This window comes from Parasteatoda tepidariorum, chromosome 5 (assembly GCF_043381705.1).
Source record: "Parasteatoda tepidariorum isolate YZ-2023 chromosome 5, CAS_Ptep_4.0, whole genome shotgun sequence".
Classification (NCBI taxonomy): Eukaryota; Metazoa; Arthropoda; class Arachnida; order Araneae; family Theridiidae; genus Parasteatoda; species Parasteatoda tepidariorum.
Genome location: NC_092208.1, coordinates 69,369,264 through 69,388,782, shown reverse-complemented (window position 1 = coordinate 69,388,782; position 19,519 = coordinate 69,369,264). Strand labels below are relative to the sequence as shown.

General features: G+C 30.2%; 1 protein-coding gene across 1 annotated transcript in view; it reads left to right on the top strand.

The window, feature by feature from the left end:
- Positions 1–19,519, top strand: part of LOC107451606 (rifampicin phosphotransferase) — a 73,841-nt gene that overhangs the window by 24,887 nt on the left and 29,435 nt on the right. Inside the window, exons 13-22 of the mRNA XM_043043172.2 lie at positions 529–632; positions 3,301–3,342; positions 3,420–3,547; positions 5,084–5,154; positions 8,682–8,746; positions 10,202–10,349; positions 11,319–11,436; positions 15,230–15,327; positions 17,601–17,672; positions 19,137–19,243. Coding sequence (XP_042899106.1) covers positions 529–632; positions 3,301–3,342; positions 3,420–3,547; positions 5,084–5,154; positions 8,682–8,746; positions 10,202–10,349; positions 11,319–11,436; positions 15,230–15,327; positions 17,601–17,672; positions 19,137–19,243 — 953 coding nt within the window. The remainder of the gene's footprint in view (positions 1–528; positions 633–3,300; positions 3,343–3,419; positions 3,548–5,083; positions 5,155–8,681; positions 8,747–10,201; positions 10,350–11,318; positions 11,437–15,229; positions 15,328–17,600; positions 17,673–19,136; positions 19,244–19,519) is intronic.

Genomic DNA, 19,519 nt, shown 5'->3' with positions numbered 1-19,519 from the left:
GTTCCCAATAGAACACCGAAGTCACACATTACTGGCTGCAGCCAGTAAGCGGGTGGGTGACCACTTTGATAAGCCTGCTTAGGGACCGAGGGTGTGAGATATACTCGCTAAACTGTTCTACCGTAAAGTGCTCGACTTCGTGAGCAGGTTGTCGGGCTACCAAAATAGGGAACCTTCCGCAGAAGATCAAAATTGCTATGGCATGTCTTCGGATCATCCTCAGGGATGTTTCCTAGACCGTCGCCAATAACCCATTGTGCAGCTCTAGTGCAACGTAAATGAACAACAACCTCCTTAAAGAGCGAAGGTCTTCTTACTGCTCACTCTAGTAGTCCGAAGGAATGAACATAAACCTACCTCAAGACTGACTGGAGTTATTAGGATTTACGGTCACGAAATGTCTTAAATAATAAATTTTAAAATCGGGTACTCTTTTTATTTCATGACCTCTTAAAACTGATGATGGATTGGATGAAAAAAAATTTTTTATTCATATTATGTTCATATTTTGATCAATGTTATTTTTAGTTCACCGTACCCGATGGTGTTGTTGTAACAACAGCAGCGTATTCCAGTTTTGTGACTAAACCCATATTGAACGAAATACGGATACTTGAACAAATCTCATATAAGTAAGTTATTCTCTTGTTTTTTTTTTAACCTATATAATACTCTAAGTAGAAACAAAAAACCTATACTTACAAAAAGAACATTTTTCACTCTGAATTACGGTGCACTCCCGATTATCCGGGATAATCACCGGGACAGGTCGAACGGACAATCGTGAAACACGGATAATCCGAAAACTCCTTTTATTACAGAAAAAATCAATATCAGTACAAAAAAATATAAAAATTACTCACATTTGCACGCTGTAAAACATCAGACTAGGAATTTTCCTTTTAAAAAAAGGTGTAATGCGTCTTCGCCTTTTACCACATATTTTACGAACCGCAGTAATGTCACCGTAATCAAATCCTCCCATATAATCTAATAAAGTTTCCACAGAGCAGCAGTATGAGAAATTGTATTTCCCTCATTTACTACATCTTCTGCATCAGTTACCATCATCACTATTTGATTTAACAACACAACGATGCCTTCATCTGTCAAACACTGGAAACCAATCTTCTAAATTTCCTTCATCAAGAATTTCGAAACCTTAGATTCTTTTTGCTTGTTCGAAAATACTGTTATCCTATTTTTCTTGAACATCTGAAGAAGATTGTTCATCAAGCGGTATGATCTCTCTCCAAGATCGTGATAACATAGACGATTTTACCCTTGACCATGCTGCTGATATTCCATACACTGTAATCCAATAACGAATATTGCTTCTAGAAATTTTGTAGTGTCATAACCTCATGAATCAAAAGTTTTTTAATTTTGAAAATGTTTCTCTTTATATTTTTTGTGACTCTGGAATGAGCACGGATAATCCACAAACCGGATAAACCGCTCACGGATAATCGAGAGTGTATCGGAGTATATGGAGGTATATGGAGAGAAACCTATTGTGAGTTTTCGGTAATGAAAGTCCTTAGGATATATTTTTCGAATCCTTGGCAAAATTCCTCGTCCGGACGAAAAGGTATACACAGTGCTCAAAGTAAAAAACGAACCAGAATTAACTTTTGGTCTAATGATCAAATCTTCATGTTCTATGACTCAATCTTAATGGTTTGAGGGGGTGATCTCAACTATGCAAATTAATTAGTGCAGACAATATCTTTAGTTACTAAATCAGACACAAGAATGTTTTTTTTTAAATAAACATAAATTTTTTTCTAATTTCTGATCCTCAAATTATGTATTGTAGCCGCAATCTGGGAAATATGGTCGTTATAGTTTAGTCAAGAGAGCGGTTCAAAGTTTAGACACCTTAATGTTAATTTTATTTTTTGCATAATTCATCATGTCTTGAAAACTTGTTAAGCAAATTGAAAATTTTTTACATTTAATTATATCATTTGTTTCGGCAAAAATAATTCTATGCAAAATGTAATTTTTATTTAATATTTATTATTTTTCATTACTGTATTTAATCAAAGTCGAAAAATTTTTGAATTGTAATGTATATACAATTTTTACATCCTTTTAAAGATTGCAATTTTAAATGATGAAATACAAAATTAGAGCGATATCGGTAACAAAGTTCCAGATAATTGAAATTTGATTTCTTAGACACTATTTGACCACTTTCGCTTAAATTTTGTGTTTAACCATGTAAAAATTCTATTATTTAAAACAATGTAAAAAATTGTGTTTCTGAGAATTCAAAATTTTTTCGTCCATTTTTAAATAAAATAATAAAAAATAAATATTTATTAAAAGTTATATTTTGCATGGAATTTACTTTGGATAAATAAATTTTTTACTTGTGCGCAAAAAATTTTAAATTCGTTTAGAAAGCTCTCGAGATATCAAGAAATTAAATGTTTCAAAACAAAAGTTGACACAAATGTATTCAACGCTTTATCTTAATGGAAAACGCCTTGCCTGTATATGAATAGTATTCAAATCAAATGTTATTCAAATCAAATCTTTTCTAATCAAATGCTGTTATGGTACATTTGAATAAATATATTACAAAACTCAGTCAATGGTTTAAGTTGCCAATATAATTTGTTGATGGTTCAACTTCCTATTCTATGTGAATTTTGTCAGGTATAATATTTAACACCTAAACAAAGATTAATTTGCTTGTAAACTTTGCTGGTTATTAAACAATTATTATTATTCAATGTGAATATTATCATATATTATGTACAATGCTTTTGTAATATTGTCCATAAAATATTTGCACTCTGTACGTTTCAGTACCGTTGTATTTTATTCAAAGGACATTATTGCATCACTTACGCAGTGAAGGGATAATAGCTTCAGGGTATCATACCTGCCAACTCTTCCGGATTTTCCGGAAGATTTTATTTTCATATTTAAAGTGGTAGTAAATATATACTATTTTTCTTTTATAAATTTAATTTTTAAATGATTTTGATCACCACTATTCTTACAAAAATTAAGCACATATATTAATAAGCGTTACTATCATGGTTCTCAACTTAAGTTTTCTCAAATACAACGTATTTGTTTGCCTAAAATTGAAGTTTTAATTCCATTTTTATACCACTGGGAAAAATTATAATGGAAAGGATTAAAAGTTGGCAGGTATGGGGTAGTCAGGATTCTTACAAATTTTAAAAAGTGGGGACGAAAATTACATAATTATCGAATATAATAAATATATTAGCCCTAAATATTAAATTTTTTTTATTTTATTTATTTATTTATTTTTAGAAAAAATAGCAAACCTGAAGAAGTAATGGAAGCGTGTAAGAGGTAATTCAAGTTAATATTACTTTACAGTTAAATTATCTTTACAAAGTACTTCCATCTTTATGTATAATCATTTGCAGGGTCCAAACGCTGGTTATCAACAACAACTTTCCAATTTTGCTTCATTGCGTCATTGAAGAAGAGCTTAAGAACCATTTTAAAGAAAAACTTCATTCTCAAAAGTTTGCTATCCGGTCCTCAGCAACAGGTAATCGAAATTTTATTTCTCATTCGTAAATGAGTATTTATTTTATTTTTATAACCATCCTTGAACAGTCGACCCAATTTTGTATTTAAGACTACTGATGTTCAACTTCTAAGCATCGCAATTTTGAACCCAATCCAGAAGACAAGAGCACTCCGGTATCAATCATTGGGATAAATTTTCCTTCGTGGAGGACGTTTTGATGGAACTGACCCACATTTGCGTTACATGGGGAAAAACCCCACGAAAGCCTCCCACAGTTAGCCTGGTGACAAGAGGACTCTCTCTCATGATCCGTCTACCACTAAGAATATTTTAAGTCAGCACTGTGGGAGACGGAATTGTCGTCAGTGAGAGACGGGTTCGGAATTCGAATCAACCAGACAGTGCTTGGATTTGAACCCGGTTCACCTCAAAGGGGACGAGTACTCTATCCCCTAAGCCTCAACGGCTCCGTAAATGAGAATTATTAAGCATGTTTTGCAATTTTCAAGTTCAATAAGAGTGCTTGCTTGCTTGCTTTCGTATGCCTGTTAAGGCAGAGGGGTGCGATTGTTCTTGTTTTCCAGTGGAGCCATCTATGGCCAAGAATTCGACTTCTGCCACACCCATTACGTGACGCCCGTTTATAGGGCGGACCCATTCATACATCCATGCATTCATCCACAGATCGTAATTTTGACCTATATCAGAAAACGATCAATCTCCAATTCAATAACCCCAGAGGTGTTGATTTGTTATGGGAACATGGAGGACTTTGCAACTCGACAGATTTAACATGCATCAGTCACCATTTTACTACACGGGTAGTCTTCGGCCGGCGGGGTTCGAACCCACGAACTCTCGGGCATGGGCCCAATGCCCTGCCGATCAGGCTATCCCGGCCCTTTCAATAAAAGTGAGTGTGTGAATTCAGAGTTATGTCTTATAATTTTCAGGTGGTGAATGCAAAGTAATATCTTAATTATAATTTTTATAGTGATAAGTTTACACAAGAATTCATTTTGTAAGCAAACATCAAGCGCTGATCGTTTATGTTTTAAATATAATATCTTTATAGCACTCAATCATATGATACGTCTTTAAATGCATGTCCGTCCTTTTAATGATATTAAAGCATTCTATGTCTCACCGGTTATAATTCGAAAATTGTACTTACTAGAACAATTTTCAAGTGAAGTAAGGTTAACAGTATGAATACAGAACTATGTCATATAATTTTTCAAATGGTGATTATAGAGTAATATCTTATAATTTCCAAGTGAAATAATTATAAGTGTGTGTATACTGAGATCTGTCTTATAATTTTCAAGTGGTTACATTCATATTTTTTAACCATTGTAATAAGCGTTAAAAGAGTAATTTCGAGATACATCGTTTAGATACTTCAAAATACAAACTTTGCATCGTTTTTCTCCAAAATCTTAGATAATATATAAATGTGTCTAGCTTTTTTTAATTATTTCAAATAATGAAAATTATTGTTGTTATTATTATTGTTGTTGTTGCTGTTAATGTTATTATTATATATTTTTGTAGGTGAGGATACTGAGCAAATGTCTGCTGCCGGACAAATGGAAACATTTTTAGGAATATCAGGAATTGATGAGGTATGTTTCTTTTAAAAATACTATCAATTTTTATGTACTACAGATTTTACTAAAATTTTTTAAATAGATATTTCAATCAAATTAATCGAAAATACATCATAAATAAAAAGGAAAGTTTTTTTTCCTCCTAGTTAAATAAAACATTTGAAACGATGCTAAGGCTTACGTTTTTTTGGACACTGTTAATTGCGGGTGTTAAGAGTTAATTTTTTATTTAAAATAAAAATTGTAACAGATTTCATGGATTTTTTTACTTATTACAAAGAGATAAACAAATATTGTAATTATACTGTGATTAAGGTCAAAATTGTTTTTAAAAAATGTTTAATAAATTATTGCCAATCGTTATTTCAGAGATTCGGTTTGATCATAATTTCGCAACCTCCTCAATTTAGGTAATACTCATCTAGCAGATATCAGACTTCTATCCAAGCAATAAGTTTCTAAGCCTTTGTGATTAGGAAAATTTAATGATCCATTTCCTAAAACAAAAAACATATTTTATCGTATAAATTTTACTACCACCCGAATATCTTTGGCAAACCTTTGTAAGTTCCACCTATCGAAAATAGGCACGAACTTTCCGAACGACCCGATAAATTCATGATAATCAACTATATACGATTAAATTGGTGATCTTTCACGATGAAATTAGCCTGCTTAACATAATCCTTATTCATAGCAGCTATAAGCTATGGATTGTCCGTAGTATTTCATTTTATTACCACGTTTATATAAACTTGCCTTCGTGTATGTCTGTCCGGGTGGAATTTTGTAATCGATTTTAAACTAACTTCCCGACTAACTACAAACTTCAAATTTAGCACACAGTTCAGAATTGGATGACAATGCATGAAAATGAAGAGAAAAAAGACATGCAAAGTAAAATAAAATTAAAATTTAAAAAAAAAATTATTTTCGAGATTGTCTTTTGTTGTCGATTCCATTATTTCAAATTATTACGTGTCAGGTGAAAAGATTTTTGTTGTCGGAGTATTTTTATTGGCTGAAAAATCACGTGGTAGGATCCAGTTTTTCCTCATTCATTTCCAGATTGTTTTGGTTGTCATCAGCATAAAACTAATGAAAGTCGTAAAGGTATTGTTTTTCTATAAAGATTTTTGTATCCCTAATTTAAAATAAAAGTTCTATTACTTTAGTAGTGGTCTTGTAGTAGTCTTGACTACTCTTGACTAAGAAAAATAATCTAAATAAAAATATATATTTTTAAAAACCACGTTTTTTGTAGTGAAGAATAATAATTAAAAAATAATAATTTTTTAAAAATATAAAATAAAAATTAAAAATTAAAAAAATCATAGTTTAAAATAAAAAAATTCAAAATAAAAAGTAATATTTTTAAAAACCACGTTTTAGTAGTGGAGAATAATAATTAAGAAAAAAATTGAAAAACGAAAAACGTGGGGCGCATGAAATACATAACAGTACATATACACATACATATACACATTTTCTTACTCATACACATGCACAGCCACATATACATCCACATACATATGCATATACAAAAGCATATTCCAGATCCACATTCAGATACAATTACAATTACTGATATACATACACATATTCTCAAGAGCACACATACACACACTAATATAACATTACTGTTATGTATTTCATGAGCCCCACGTTTTTCGTTTTTCAATTTTTTTCTTAATTATTATTCTCCACTACTAAAACGTGGTTTTAAAAATATTACTTTTTATTTTGAATTTTTTTTATAATTAAAGTGGTAATGCATCTTATAAATATCTTTTTAATTCTTGTATTCATGTAGTGTATATTTAATTTTGTATAATTTTGTCTACCATTAAATGCAAATTAATTCATCTTATATATAAAAGCAAGTTATAGCGAGTCATAGCATATTTTAATCTCGCATCTCCGAAGTAACCAATCCAATTAAATGCTATATATGCAAAGATAACAGAACTTTCATTTCATTTGTGTTAGCCTCTCTGATCGCCTGGGGAAAAAAGTATTTTTTTTTCTAATAGTTTTCCTGTCTCTTCAAAAGTGTTGGAACCAAAATTTGATTTTGAGTTCTCGGAACGAATTAGTTCTTCACGATCATTTTGTATCTTCACTTATTCATTATCATCAATTTAAACTCTCCGAGAGCATATTGGAACTGCAAAATTCTGTACTTGGATTTCCCGGAAAACTGCAAATTCTGCATTGAATTAGTTTAAGTTTCTTCATGAACATCATGTACTTTCACTCTTCCATCATCATCAACAACTCAACTCACCACCTTCAACCGAACTCGTCCTTACAGCACAGAGGATAAAAGCGTAGAGCAAAGATCTTCTTATTCACCAAGTCAAGTCATAGCAATTGTGAAAATTTATTTTTATCTATAATTATTTATATTTATATCTATTGTATTTAAATTAGTCTTTCACTACCATTTGTGGAGGTTCTTCCAGGAGGAAATTAAACTTTGGCAGGACAGCTTATTCCCATTGTATTGGTAGGAAATAAGTCCACAACCTAAGTTGATAATTTATAATTTGACTACCACTTTTCTTTCAAAGAATACTTAATTATTGTAATATATATTTAATAATATATGTAATATCTAAAATACTACCTTAATAAAATTAAAAGGATCTTTTGAGACTAAACTCAAAAAGAATTATATCTATCTGCGAATAAGCTTATCTGGTTTCTGAGAACATTAAATTTCTCTTTCACGTACTTAACTTAGCCCTTCGCGTATATAGTAAGCTCCGTTGAATAGCGATGAAATCTTTATTTGTAAAATGAATCCACCCGCGCAATAAAATGCCTTAAAGAAACCGAATTCCCATTTAAATCAAGACTATGTTGAGATATTAATTCATCTCCATCTGGTCTTCAGATATTACGGCGTGCCGCTTCTAACAAAGAAGATATAAACAAAAGAGGTCTGGATGGATTATATAGATCACATGACATGAACATGTGTTACGTTAAAAAAGTGCACACTTAAATTTTGGAAATGGAGGGATAAAGATGTGTCTCGGAGCGGTGCTCCAATTGTATATAAATTGTAAATAGATTCCTTATTCTTGATCTCAATAAAAGCATAGAAAATTCATTATGTTGTCATCCTTATAGAAAAGGATATTAAAAATAATTAAAATATGACTGCGAAAATTGGAAATCACAAAATAATGATTAATGAAAAGCCACGGCTCAAGAGTTACGAGAAAAAATAGAGAAGGAGCACTACATATATATATTTAATAATTTAAATATAGCTGTCCTTAGCAACCCCACCGACTGCTAGCTTCGATATTTTCAATTCAGCGATTAAATTACGTAAAGATGGATGGGATAAAGACCGCTGCTCTGCCCCAAGTTCCAAGATTCATTTTCATACTAGGACTAGGAAATATAGTTGTCCTGAAACCGAAATAAATTTAAAAAAGGGAAATAGAGTATCCAGCTTTTATATTTTTGAAAAAAATGTACTCGAATCCTTTAGTAGTTCATTCGTAAATACTAATTCCATTTTCTAGATTCTGCTCGCTGTAAAAAAATGTTGGGCATCACAGTTCAGTTTTGTTGCCACTGAATATAAAAGGTAAGAAAACACGTTTTTTTTTAAATAAATAATTTTAAAAAATAAAAACAAATTTAATAAAAAAATTTTAATTTGTTTGATTAAAGTTTTATTTAAAAAACAAAATAGAAAGAATTTTTAACAGTATAAAAAGTATGAACTCAGTGTCATATCAGTCAAATAAAAAATGAATAGTCCTTAACCACTTTGGGAAGTCATAAATGCATTCGTGCAGAATTAAAATGGGAAAAAAAGCGGTTATAAATGGCTAACAGGACAGACATATTTTTGTTTTCACTTTAATTCTAGACTGTTTTACTGGTTACTCAGTACCAGCCTTGATGGTCTCTCACTGATTCATTGAACCTGACATGTCGCAAAGAGACATGGCTCGGCATATAGTCGAGTACCATGAGAGCCACTTCCATATGAACTCGTCTTTCAAGCTGTTTTGGAGTCTTCCAATCAAATATCGCCGAACAATCGTCTACTCCCTCAAAAGAAAAGGGGCCCCCTGGCAAAGCAGTATAGCGTTGAGGTAGCAGGTTTGAATCCCTCTGTTACGCTGGACGTATCTTTGTACTATCATCTATATCGTGCTACCTGTCCTTCTACTTGAAATAAGGCTTATCAGCCTGCATGTTGTACCAATAAGACAATCAAATGAAAAAAACTCAAAATGGCACTTAACTTTTTTTTTTGGAAATTATGCAACGAAACGAAAACGTACGACCAATAGGAAATGCCTAGGTACTCGCAATTCATTTGGATTTAATGTATTACAAGACTCCATCAACGATAAGTTACGAAATTTGGTAAGAAATTTTAGTGCATGTGCAAAGTTATGATTGATTTAGTTTCCTACAAAATATTATAACACTTTAGAATAAAATCTCAATTTTCACCTAATCAACACTCCCCGCATCCATGCTTATTCACGCTGCCTTCTACACCATTGTTTGAAATCCTCGGTATTAGTATTTTAAGTGCAAATAAGAAGGTTAAAAATTTTCCTGTCATGATCACTTGGTCCGCCCAAACAAATTGACAACTTCTGAGTTCCACATAATCGTCCGTTTGCGTGAATTCGCCACTTTGCGGTTCATTGGCAGAGAAGGCGGAATATGGTAGGTAGAACTAAATACATGGTAAACATTTTTAATATTTCTATTTATCTAAGAAGAAAAAGAAAGGGAAAAAAACATGGATTAAATATGAAACTTATATCTTGGTACAAACGTAATTTAGCACAACTGCCAATAAAGATTATTACTCACTTAAGCCTGCCAACTAATACGGGTAAATATGATTGTATCCTAATCTTGATAAGAAATTGAAAACTTGTAATTAATTGAAAGGCTTGGATAGAATTTCCCTAAAACTAGAGAAAAACTTTTTTGTAAAAAGTAAAAGTTGGTAGGCATGCGGTTACATTTTGCTCAAGTGTGATATTCAGTCCATTCTTTCTTGATGCAGGCGTTATGGACAGTGCTATAATTCACCCATGGCAGTAGTTATCCAAGAAATGATACCTTGTGAAGTTGCTGGTGTGTTATTTACTTGTGATCCTTTAAATGGTAATCCAACTTTGATGTCAGTGACTGCAAACTATGGACTTGGAGAGGTAATTTTATTTTAGAAATGTGTTTTTCAAATATTACTCACAAAAAAAGATGCCAAGATCACAAAATATTTAACATAGATGTTTTCTTATTGCCAACTGATAGTTCCAAAATGTTTTAACCAATTAAAACGCAATTAATTAAAAAACAATTTTAATGCTTCAATATTTTTCTACAGTCCGATTAAGCTGTACCACATTAGTTTCTCTATCTCTCAACCAAACTTTATTTCACTCCTTTTATTATGAGTTTATTCATGGTGATTATGGTGGTTTTAGCACTAATATAAGATAAACACATAATCAATCCCAGTATTAAATTTAGGTTCGAAGTACCTAGCCCAGGGGACTTCTTTATTTCTTTTTTTAAGAATTTAATGCCCATTATGGCCTATTTATATCAATGCATAAAGGGTGCTCTGCAATCACCATCCTTGATATATGATATTTTTAAATCCATATTTTTAAAAAAAATGAATGAAACTATACACATTTGAAATTACAAATTGATATTTAAGCGTGGAAAAAACAAACGCCACTGTCAAAATCTAATAATGAATCACAAACCAATTAAGACCTATTTCGTGGCAGGAGAAATTAAAAAATGAGTTAAAAAGTAATTAATCGAAACAGGCAATCAAATCGGAGCAAATCGAATTTTTTATTAACCCGTCTCACCTCTCTCAGTAGTGGTTACTTACATTTTGATTGCGTTTATGTTCATTTCCCGATTGAATATTAATATACGTCAACTAATGTGTAAACTCTCTTCAGGTGTTATTAAAGGTGACCATTACGCTTTTAGAATCGGTATAAATATATCCAATTCTACCAAAGTGCAAGAGTTAGAATTTAAAAACTTTTACTTCATCATCTTTTTGTTGCTCTATAGATATTCATCTGATTTCATATTTTTAAAGTTGTTGCAAATGTATTTGTTTTAATGATATTTTTTGTGTAACGGTATTTTAGTCTGTCGTATCAGGTTCAGAAGAACCAGATATGATTGTTTTGAAAAGAGATGAAAATGATGAAATTCAAATAAAATCTACCGACATTGGACAGAAGAGAAGAAAAGTCGTCATTGGAGGTGAGATGTAAATGAATTTTTTTAAGTTTTTATTTTGGTATTATGAGTATGTAATCAAAAGTGGCAACATGTAGTACAAATTACCATATTATCATTATTCCCAGCCATAAAATGAGAAATTTAACTGTGTGTCTGTTTTAAAATTATAGAGTCGTCTATAGTATAATCCTGAAATTTGAATGGTTTTAGCGGTTTTAACGGTTCAAAAATTTTAATTATCTCAGTTCAGAAAGAAAACTTGAATCGCATAGGTTTTCGCATTAGGCAATGGCGCAAACTAAACTGTCGATACTTTATAGTTTCAATTATTTAAAACTCTAGGAGCAAGGAGTTTCGTCCCCTGTTCACTGGGCTCACCAACTCCCCATGATTACCAAACTTAAATCATTATTTCTCTCTAAAATGTCGATATTTTTCTCAGAAAACAGATACATATTTGTTAACTTTGTATAATTATTAAGCAAAGAAACTTTTGTTAATACATGTTTTATAAAAATGTAAGGTTTCACTCCCTGTTCGCTCCACTTACCTACCGTGGTTGCTTCACATTCATAATTTTTTTCCGTTAAAAATCGATTAAAAGCTTTATTTTGTTTATAAAATATCTAATTATTATAACTTTATTTAAACACATTTTGTTAATATATTAATCATAACGAATTGAAAGGATACATGTATTTGAAAAGTAATAAACTGCACTAAAAGAAAAATTTTGAAATACTGAAAGTGCAACACAATAAGAAGTAATAAATGATGTAATTTTACATGTTATAAACATATAACAATACGATAGCCTTATATCGTATAGCAGATCAAGTAGCAAACAGTTTTTATCTTTTATATTTTTAAAAATCTCGATGCTAATATTAAGATTCATATCTGGTAAAATCTTTTCTTTCACTTTCTTGTCTTTTTATTATATTTATTTTTTTATTTTTTGTTACGTTTTATATCAGATGCGAGCAATAAAGGAAGATCGCCAGAGCGATAAATTTTCTACAGCAATAAATAAATACTCTTTTTTTTAAAAAAAGCAAAAAGATTTTTTAAAAAATTTGCCTTAAAAACAATTAAAATTGCAATAACTTTCAAACGATATAACTTTCAAACGATATAAATTTCGAAAAAAAATTTCACTTCAAGTTTAACGAAGAAAATGGACTTTTCATCACGCTCAATTTTTGATGCATTCCCGTGGCCTGCAGAAATATTCAGATGGTAATTTTTTGTCTGTTTCAAATATAAGAGTTAATAATTCTCTATCTAATAATAAATACTAAATTTTTTTATTCCATTGTTTTCTTTGTACATTTTTCTACAGTTGTAATTTTATTTTATAACCGTCGGTTTAATTCTTGAGCTTGCGACAACTAGTGTTCACCTCCGTAGCCTTGTGATTTTTAATCCAACCCAGAAGACAAGGGAACTCCTGGATCAAGTATCAGGGAAACTTTTTTTGATGAAACTAACTGGAACTGGCATTTGCATTACAAGGAGTGAAAAACCACGAAAACCTTCCTCGGTTAGCCTAACAGCAAGGGGACTCTAACCCATGATTCATCTACCACTGAGTATATTTCATGCCAGCACTGTGGTCAGTGGAAGCCGGGTACGGAATGCGTATCGACAAGTCATCGTTGGGATTTGAATTCTTGTTCCCTAATTGCAAGGCGAAAGCTCTATTCCCTGTGCCATCACGGCCCCTTTAGTTGGCAGTCATAATTGGCAGTCATAGTTGGTTCATAATTTCGCAGCGCCGTCTGTAAATTATTGAAGGTTTTTATCTTTATATGTAAGCTCAAGGCAGCTGCATAGTAAGACAAAGCTACAAGCTTGTAGAAGAGAACTCGTCGCACTTTCTATCCAATCCGAAACTAAGGCCCAAAACAGATTATTTTCAAATTTTCTTGGTATTGTTATCCTTTAAAAAGAAATAATTTAGCTCATAGATGGATCTATATTCTTTCTGTACAAATAAAAATTATGGAAAAAAGTTGGATCTTTCATATGGCGCAGTGTTAAGGATTATCTTTTCTGTTGTACTTTTTGGTGATTGACACTGAAGTGAGTTTGAGAATATCATTCTCGATGAATAATCATTATGTTTAATATTTTTATGAATTTATTCTTCTATTGTGTTTTTTTATTGCTAACTACTCATAAATGCTGCGCCATTACGAAATTATCTGGTTTCATTTTGCATAAATTGTTATAAAAATGTCACTAGTGTTATAAATATTTTCTGGGATGTGCAAGATTTAATTCGGGGATTGGATAAATTTTCTTGCGAGCTAGCGAGACCTCGAAGTCACCAAAATTCAGTGATCATTCTGTCTCAGATCATACGGAAATCTTCCCTAAATGTAGATAGTAAATGGATTGTACAATGCATTTAAAATCTTCATTTTTTCAAAATGTGAAATTGTGTATTAGTTTTTTCTCCAATTGTATAGTTCACTATCCAAGTAAAAGGCCATGTTCAACTAGAAAAAAAATTTTGAAACTATTTAAGAGGATGAAGTAAAACTAATTTATGATATAAATAGTTAGTTGGAAAGTTTTATCTCTAAATCAATACTAAATTGTTTTAGTTTTCTTAAGGACCAATAACAAAATTTTCTGATTTTCTATAACTGTTTATTTTTTACTTGTTTCTGCAAATAGAAAAAAAAAGCATTTTCTTCTTTGCTCATTTGAAATATTGTGAACTAAATGTAATATAAAAATGTAATGATAATCAAAACCTACAACTAAATTTTTCTTAGCTTATTTATTTATTTTTTATCATTAGTTCCTTAAAATTGGAGTATGAACTTTATAAAAACCCTTATAACTTTATTATCCTTAATCTTAACAGTTTACAAATGTTATTAATTTCTGAGAAGTGAAATCTCCAAATAAATCCTAGCATGCATAGATAAACCAGAAGTAGAATTTATGATAGTATAGTTTACTTCTTTAAGTGATCTTGATTTTTGTCCTATTTATTAGGTGGGTTTGATTAGTATCGATCCTAACCATCGTTGAACAGCAGACACAATTATGTGTTTTCAATATTCAACTGCGCAACCTTGTAATTTTGAACCTGATCCAGAAGGCAAAAGAATTCCTGGATCAAGTATTGGAAGATATTTGCCTTTGTGGAAGACTTATTTTTTTATGAAGCTAACCCGCATTTGTGTTACATGAGGGGGAAAGCCTCCCACGATTAGCCAGATGGCAAAGAGACTATAATCCATGTTCTGTCTACCACTGAGGATATTTTTTATCGGTTTATGTAGTCGGTCAGAGCCGGGTGCAGAATTCGTAACGGTCAAGTTGTCACTGGGATTCGAACTCATGATAACGAACGCTCTATCCCTTCAGCAACCCGCAGTGGACTGATCATTAAGACACGGTTCCCAGCAGATCCCCGAAGTCAAGCATCACTGGCTGCTGTCAGTGTGCGGGTGGGTGACCCACTTGGATCAGTCTGCGTAGGGACCGAGGATATGCGGTATTGGTCCTCGTTAAACTGCGCTACCGTAAAGAGCTCGACTTCGCACGCAGGTCGTTGCGCTACCGAAGCGGGGGCGCCATCCCCTCTGCAGAGGATCAAAATTGTGGTGGCATGTCTTCAGATCATCCTCAGGGATGTTTCCCAGACCGTCACCAATAGCCCATTGTGCAGCTGCTCTAGTGTGGCGTAAATGAACTACAACAACAACAACTATCCCCTCAGCCACCATGACTGGATTGGTATGGATTGTAAAATGTGAAGGAAAAAATACTTATTTAATTATTTATGTTACAGAAACTGAGACAAAGATTGAAGAAGTTTCTGAAAGCCAGCAAAATGTATGTTCACTCACTGATGAAATGATTCTCCAATTAGGAAGTGTTGCTATAAAGGTACAGTAAATTATGTATTTTAATATTTATATTAAATTATAGTCTAATGGTGGGATTTGTTTTTCATTTCTTTGGCAATTATCTATTAACTTTTTTCTATGTTTGTAAAATGTGCACACCCACACAAAAAAAAAAGAAAATACCCTAAGTTATCAGATTTTTATATACTTAAACTCAATCTTACTGGTTTAAAGGGGTGCCCTCAAATATGCTAATTATTTTGCGTGAGAGATTGTTTTAAGTTACGAAATCAGATATAAAAACATACTTTCTCATACCCTTTTTTAATGACCCCCTAAATATAGGGGGTAGCCGCAATCTGGAATTTTACTTTTTGTGTATTTCGCCATTTCTCAAGAACTTTTTTAATCAAATTGAAAATTGTTTTGTTTATGATTACATAAAAACCAGATTTGGTTATGATTACATAAAAACCAGATTTGGTTATGATTACATAAAACCCGCATTATTCAAAAGTAATTCTATGCAAAAAATTGTTTTTTAGGCACCTACTTATTACTTTTTATTTTATTTAAATAATGGTATTAAAAAAAAATTTAGAATTGTATGACCAGTAAAGTTTTATATCATTTTATAGATTTTAATTTTATATGGTGAAATACAACATTTGAAAAAAATCATTCAAATATGGCTAAAGAGAAATGTAATTTAATGAAGTTGTCTATTTAAATTTTTATTTTTTATGAATCATTTGACTTAATTTGTTCAAATTTGGTATTTTATCTTATAAAGTTACATTCATTAAAGTGTTTTAATGGTTCTTTTCTATGAAATTTTTATACCTTATAATTAAAAAAAATTTTTGACTGTTATTAAGACAAATAAAAAAATAATAATTACTGAAAGTTAATTTTTGCGTGGAATTTTTAGATAAATTAATTTTATAATGGTGTGCAAATTTTTTTTTTATTATCTTAAAATTCTTGAAACATGGAAAAAATATGCAAAAAGTGAAATTCAAATTAAAGAGTCTGAACATTGAACAGCTCTTCCTTACCAGACAATTAAGACCATATATTCCAGCTACTGTCCTTATTTTGAGAGTAAGGCACCGAAATCCGTCATCAACAAAAAAGGTATGTTTAATCAGAGAAGAGTTTTGTGTCTTTCTTTTAATAGAAACTTCATGTACTAACTAGGATTCATAATTTAATCCTAGTGCATGAAGTTTCAATCACTAAATCAAAAGTTATTTAGAGGTAATCTTTCTTTTTTTTTTTTTGCATACTGTAATTTTTATATTAAATCATATTTATTTATTTGACCATTTTTGGAATTTATCAATTACTTTTTCTAATTTTGTGAATGATAAATGTGGAAATCTTTCACCTTTTTAGCAAGGAAAGTTTTTTATGATTTGATTGAGCATTATGTTGAAGAAATACCTCTTTTAAAAAGCTTAATTTTCCTGCAATATTTTACCTAATTTGTATGTCTGTGATAGTTATTTAGTTTCAAATCATACAATATTCTTTTAAAATGATTTGTATTTAAAACTGCTTGATACTTCAGACTTATTTTTTTACATAATGTAAATGAATATTTATCACATATTCATTTTTTTTTTAAATATTATTTATTTAGTTAGTTCATTCCTTTCTTACTCCTTGTTCAGAATCATACATTTTTAAAATCTAAAATTTTATATATTTGCTGATTAGGTTAAAAAAAATTGATCAATAAAATGTAACTAAGATAAATCTTAATTTTTATAAATAGTCATTAGGGTAATAAATTTTTTGTTGAAAATTTGGATTTTTTAATCAATACATGAGCAATTTAAGTACATTTGTTTGGTTAAGCCTATTTTTTCCTTCGAAAGAGACGTATGATTCATTTATTTAAAAAGTGTACTGCACATAACATTTTGGGGTTTCTATTTTCAGCTCGTTTGGTTTTTTAACGAACTCATCCCTATGGTATAAATCAATAAAATTAAACATTTTTTTAAAAAAAATCCATGATTTTCAAACAAATTTCTTCCAAATGAGGTGGTGAGGAAAGGGTTGAAACTAATTACAAGAGTTAATCAATGCCTGCAGATGGTTTTTTAATTTTACGTTAATCTGCTTGTATGATTTAAAACATCACATTGTATTTTCAGAAGGTACTCTTTATATTGCCAAAACATATTCATTTAATTAAATGACTTGTGGTGTTGGAATGCTATTTTATTTAATTAAGTTTTATTTTTTTAAATTTGTATAAATTTTTAAAAATAAAATTCTTAAATCTATAATGTTTTTTTGCAGATTGAAAAATACTATCGTTCCCATCGTGATATAGAATGGGGCTTCTATCATGAAAAATTGCATATTTTTCAGGTGAGTATTTTTTGTTAATTTTTAACTGTTTTGTAATTAAAGGTTTTATTATACATAAGGTAAATTTATTTCCACAAATAATGAACTCTCAATCACATCATTGTGATCTATATATGTTGTGAATCTAGTATGCTGAACATTAAAATATATTATTAAAATGATCTCTACACTTGTTTAGTGTTTGATCTGGCTATCGCACAGTTCTTCTGGCCAAATTTTGTTCAATCAAATCATCTAAATCTTTTATATATATATATTTGCACTTTTCAAGCAAATTTAATGGATTGTTAGTCCCTCGACCTATGAGTCTTATCTCGAAACAATCGGACTAGTAGATCAAAATTTTTAAAATGATACCTTTTTCCATTTTTCCCTCTGTAATTCTTCCAAAATAAGCTCGCAAATTGGATCCAATCATGATCAATAGATTAAAAGTTTTTAAGATGGTCTATTTTTCATTTCAAGCATTGCACTAATTTAATAATCAGCTCACATCCCAACACTCCATTTTATTACTATAAAATTTAAAATCAGCAGTTTTGTCCCCCGTACTTTGGGTTAACTTAATCACTTTACATTCTTCATGTTATCACTGATTGATTCTACATTTTCTAGAAATTAGCTTTAATTGAATCAATAGTATAGCCTGTTAAATTAAATTTCATATTTTACTAATTTTTTAATTATTTTCAATAATTATATTTTTATACTTTTAATAATTTCTGAATCAATAATTTCTTTCAAAGCAGCCAGCTGTTTGCTCTACCATCCAAAAATAACTTTTTAAATTGTACAGATCTAAATCAACTTGCTGCAGTCTAAATAAGCTCACAGCATGTATATTTTTTTATTAAAATTAATTATAAAAATTAAAGAAATTATTACTCTCCAAAATAAAGTTAAAAAATATTTTTTATTGAAAGAAAAACAATTTATTACGCCATTTTTGTTTTATTTAGTTTATATCTTTAAAAGCAATGCAGTTAGTAAACTTTTGTTTTGTGACTTCCTATGCCCAATTAAATATCGGTTTTGATATTTAAATCAAATCAGTTATATTTTTCTCAGAGTGAGACATTTTCTTCACATTTTAAGATTTAAAGTTGATTTCTCCTCACATTAAACAAAATTTATATTTAAACAAATCAGTTAAGTTTTGTTGGAGGAAGAGACTTTCCTCTTATTTTAAGATTGAAGTTAGATTTTTAATTTAACCTAATTTACATAGTCTGATCCAAGACTTCTGATATCCAATGAAATTCTCATTTCGCTACCTAAATCAGATATATTTTCCTCATATTTTAAAATTGTAATTAGGTTTTTAATTAAACTTAATTTACATGCTTTTTTTCTTTTTTTACATGTTTTTAATGTATGAATGTTTCTTGATTGAACTTCATATTATATTTGTAATCCTGTATTTTTATTTTATTTATTTAATTGATTTTTTTTTAAATGTATCAGTCAAGACCTGTTACCAGCAGCTCGAAGGAAACTTTTCATGAAATTGATCACGAATTTGATTGTGCAATGAGAGTTGAAAATGACTTCTATTCCGTTTCTAATGTTGGGTATGATTTATTTTCATTAATAGTTAAGTAATTAAATTCATATCAATGGAAGTCAAAACTTTGACAGCTATGATGATATCTTTAAGCTTTTCTCTAAAAGTAATTTTATTTATTTAATGAAAAATACAAAATTTTGAAAATAATTTTTTCTAGCTTTTTTGAATGTAGCATTAAGCCTAGATTCTATTTTTTTTTCTTAGTGAATTGCAAATTATGAAAGTTTTCAAAACTTATAATAATTTAAATAGCACTTTTCTGTGACAAAATCATTTAAAA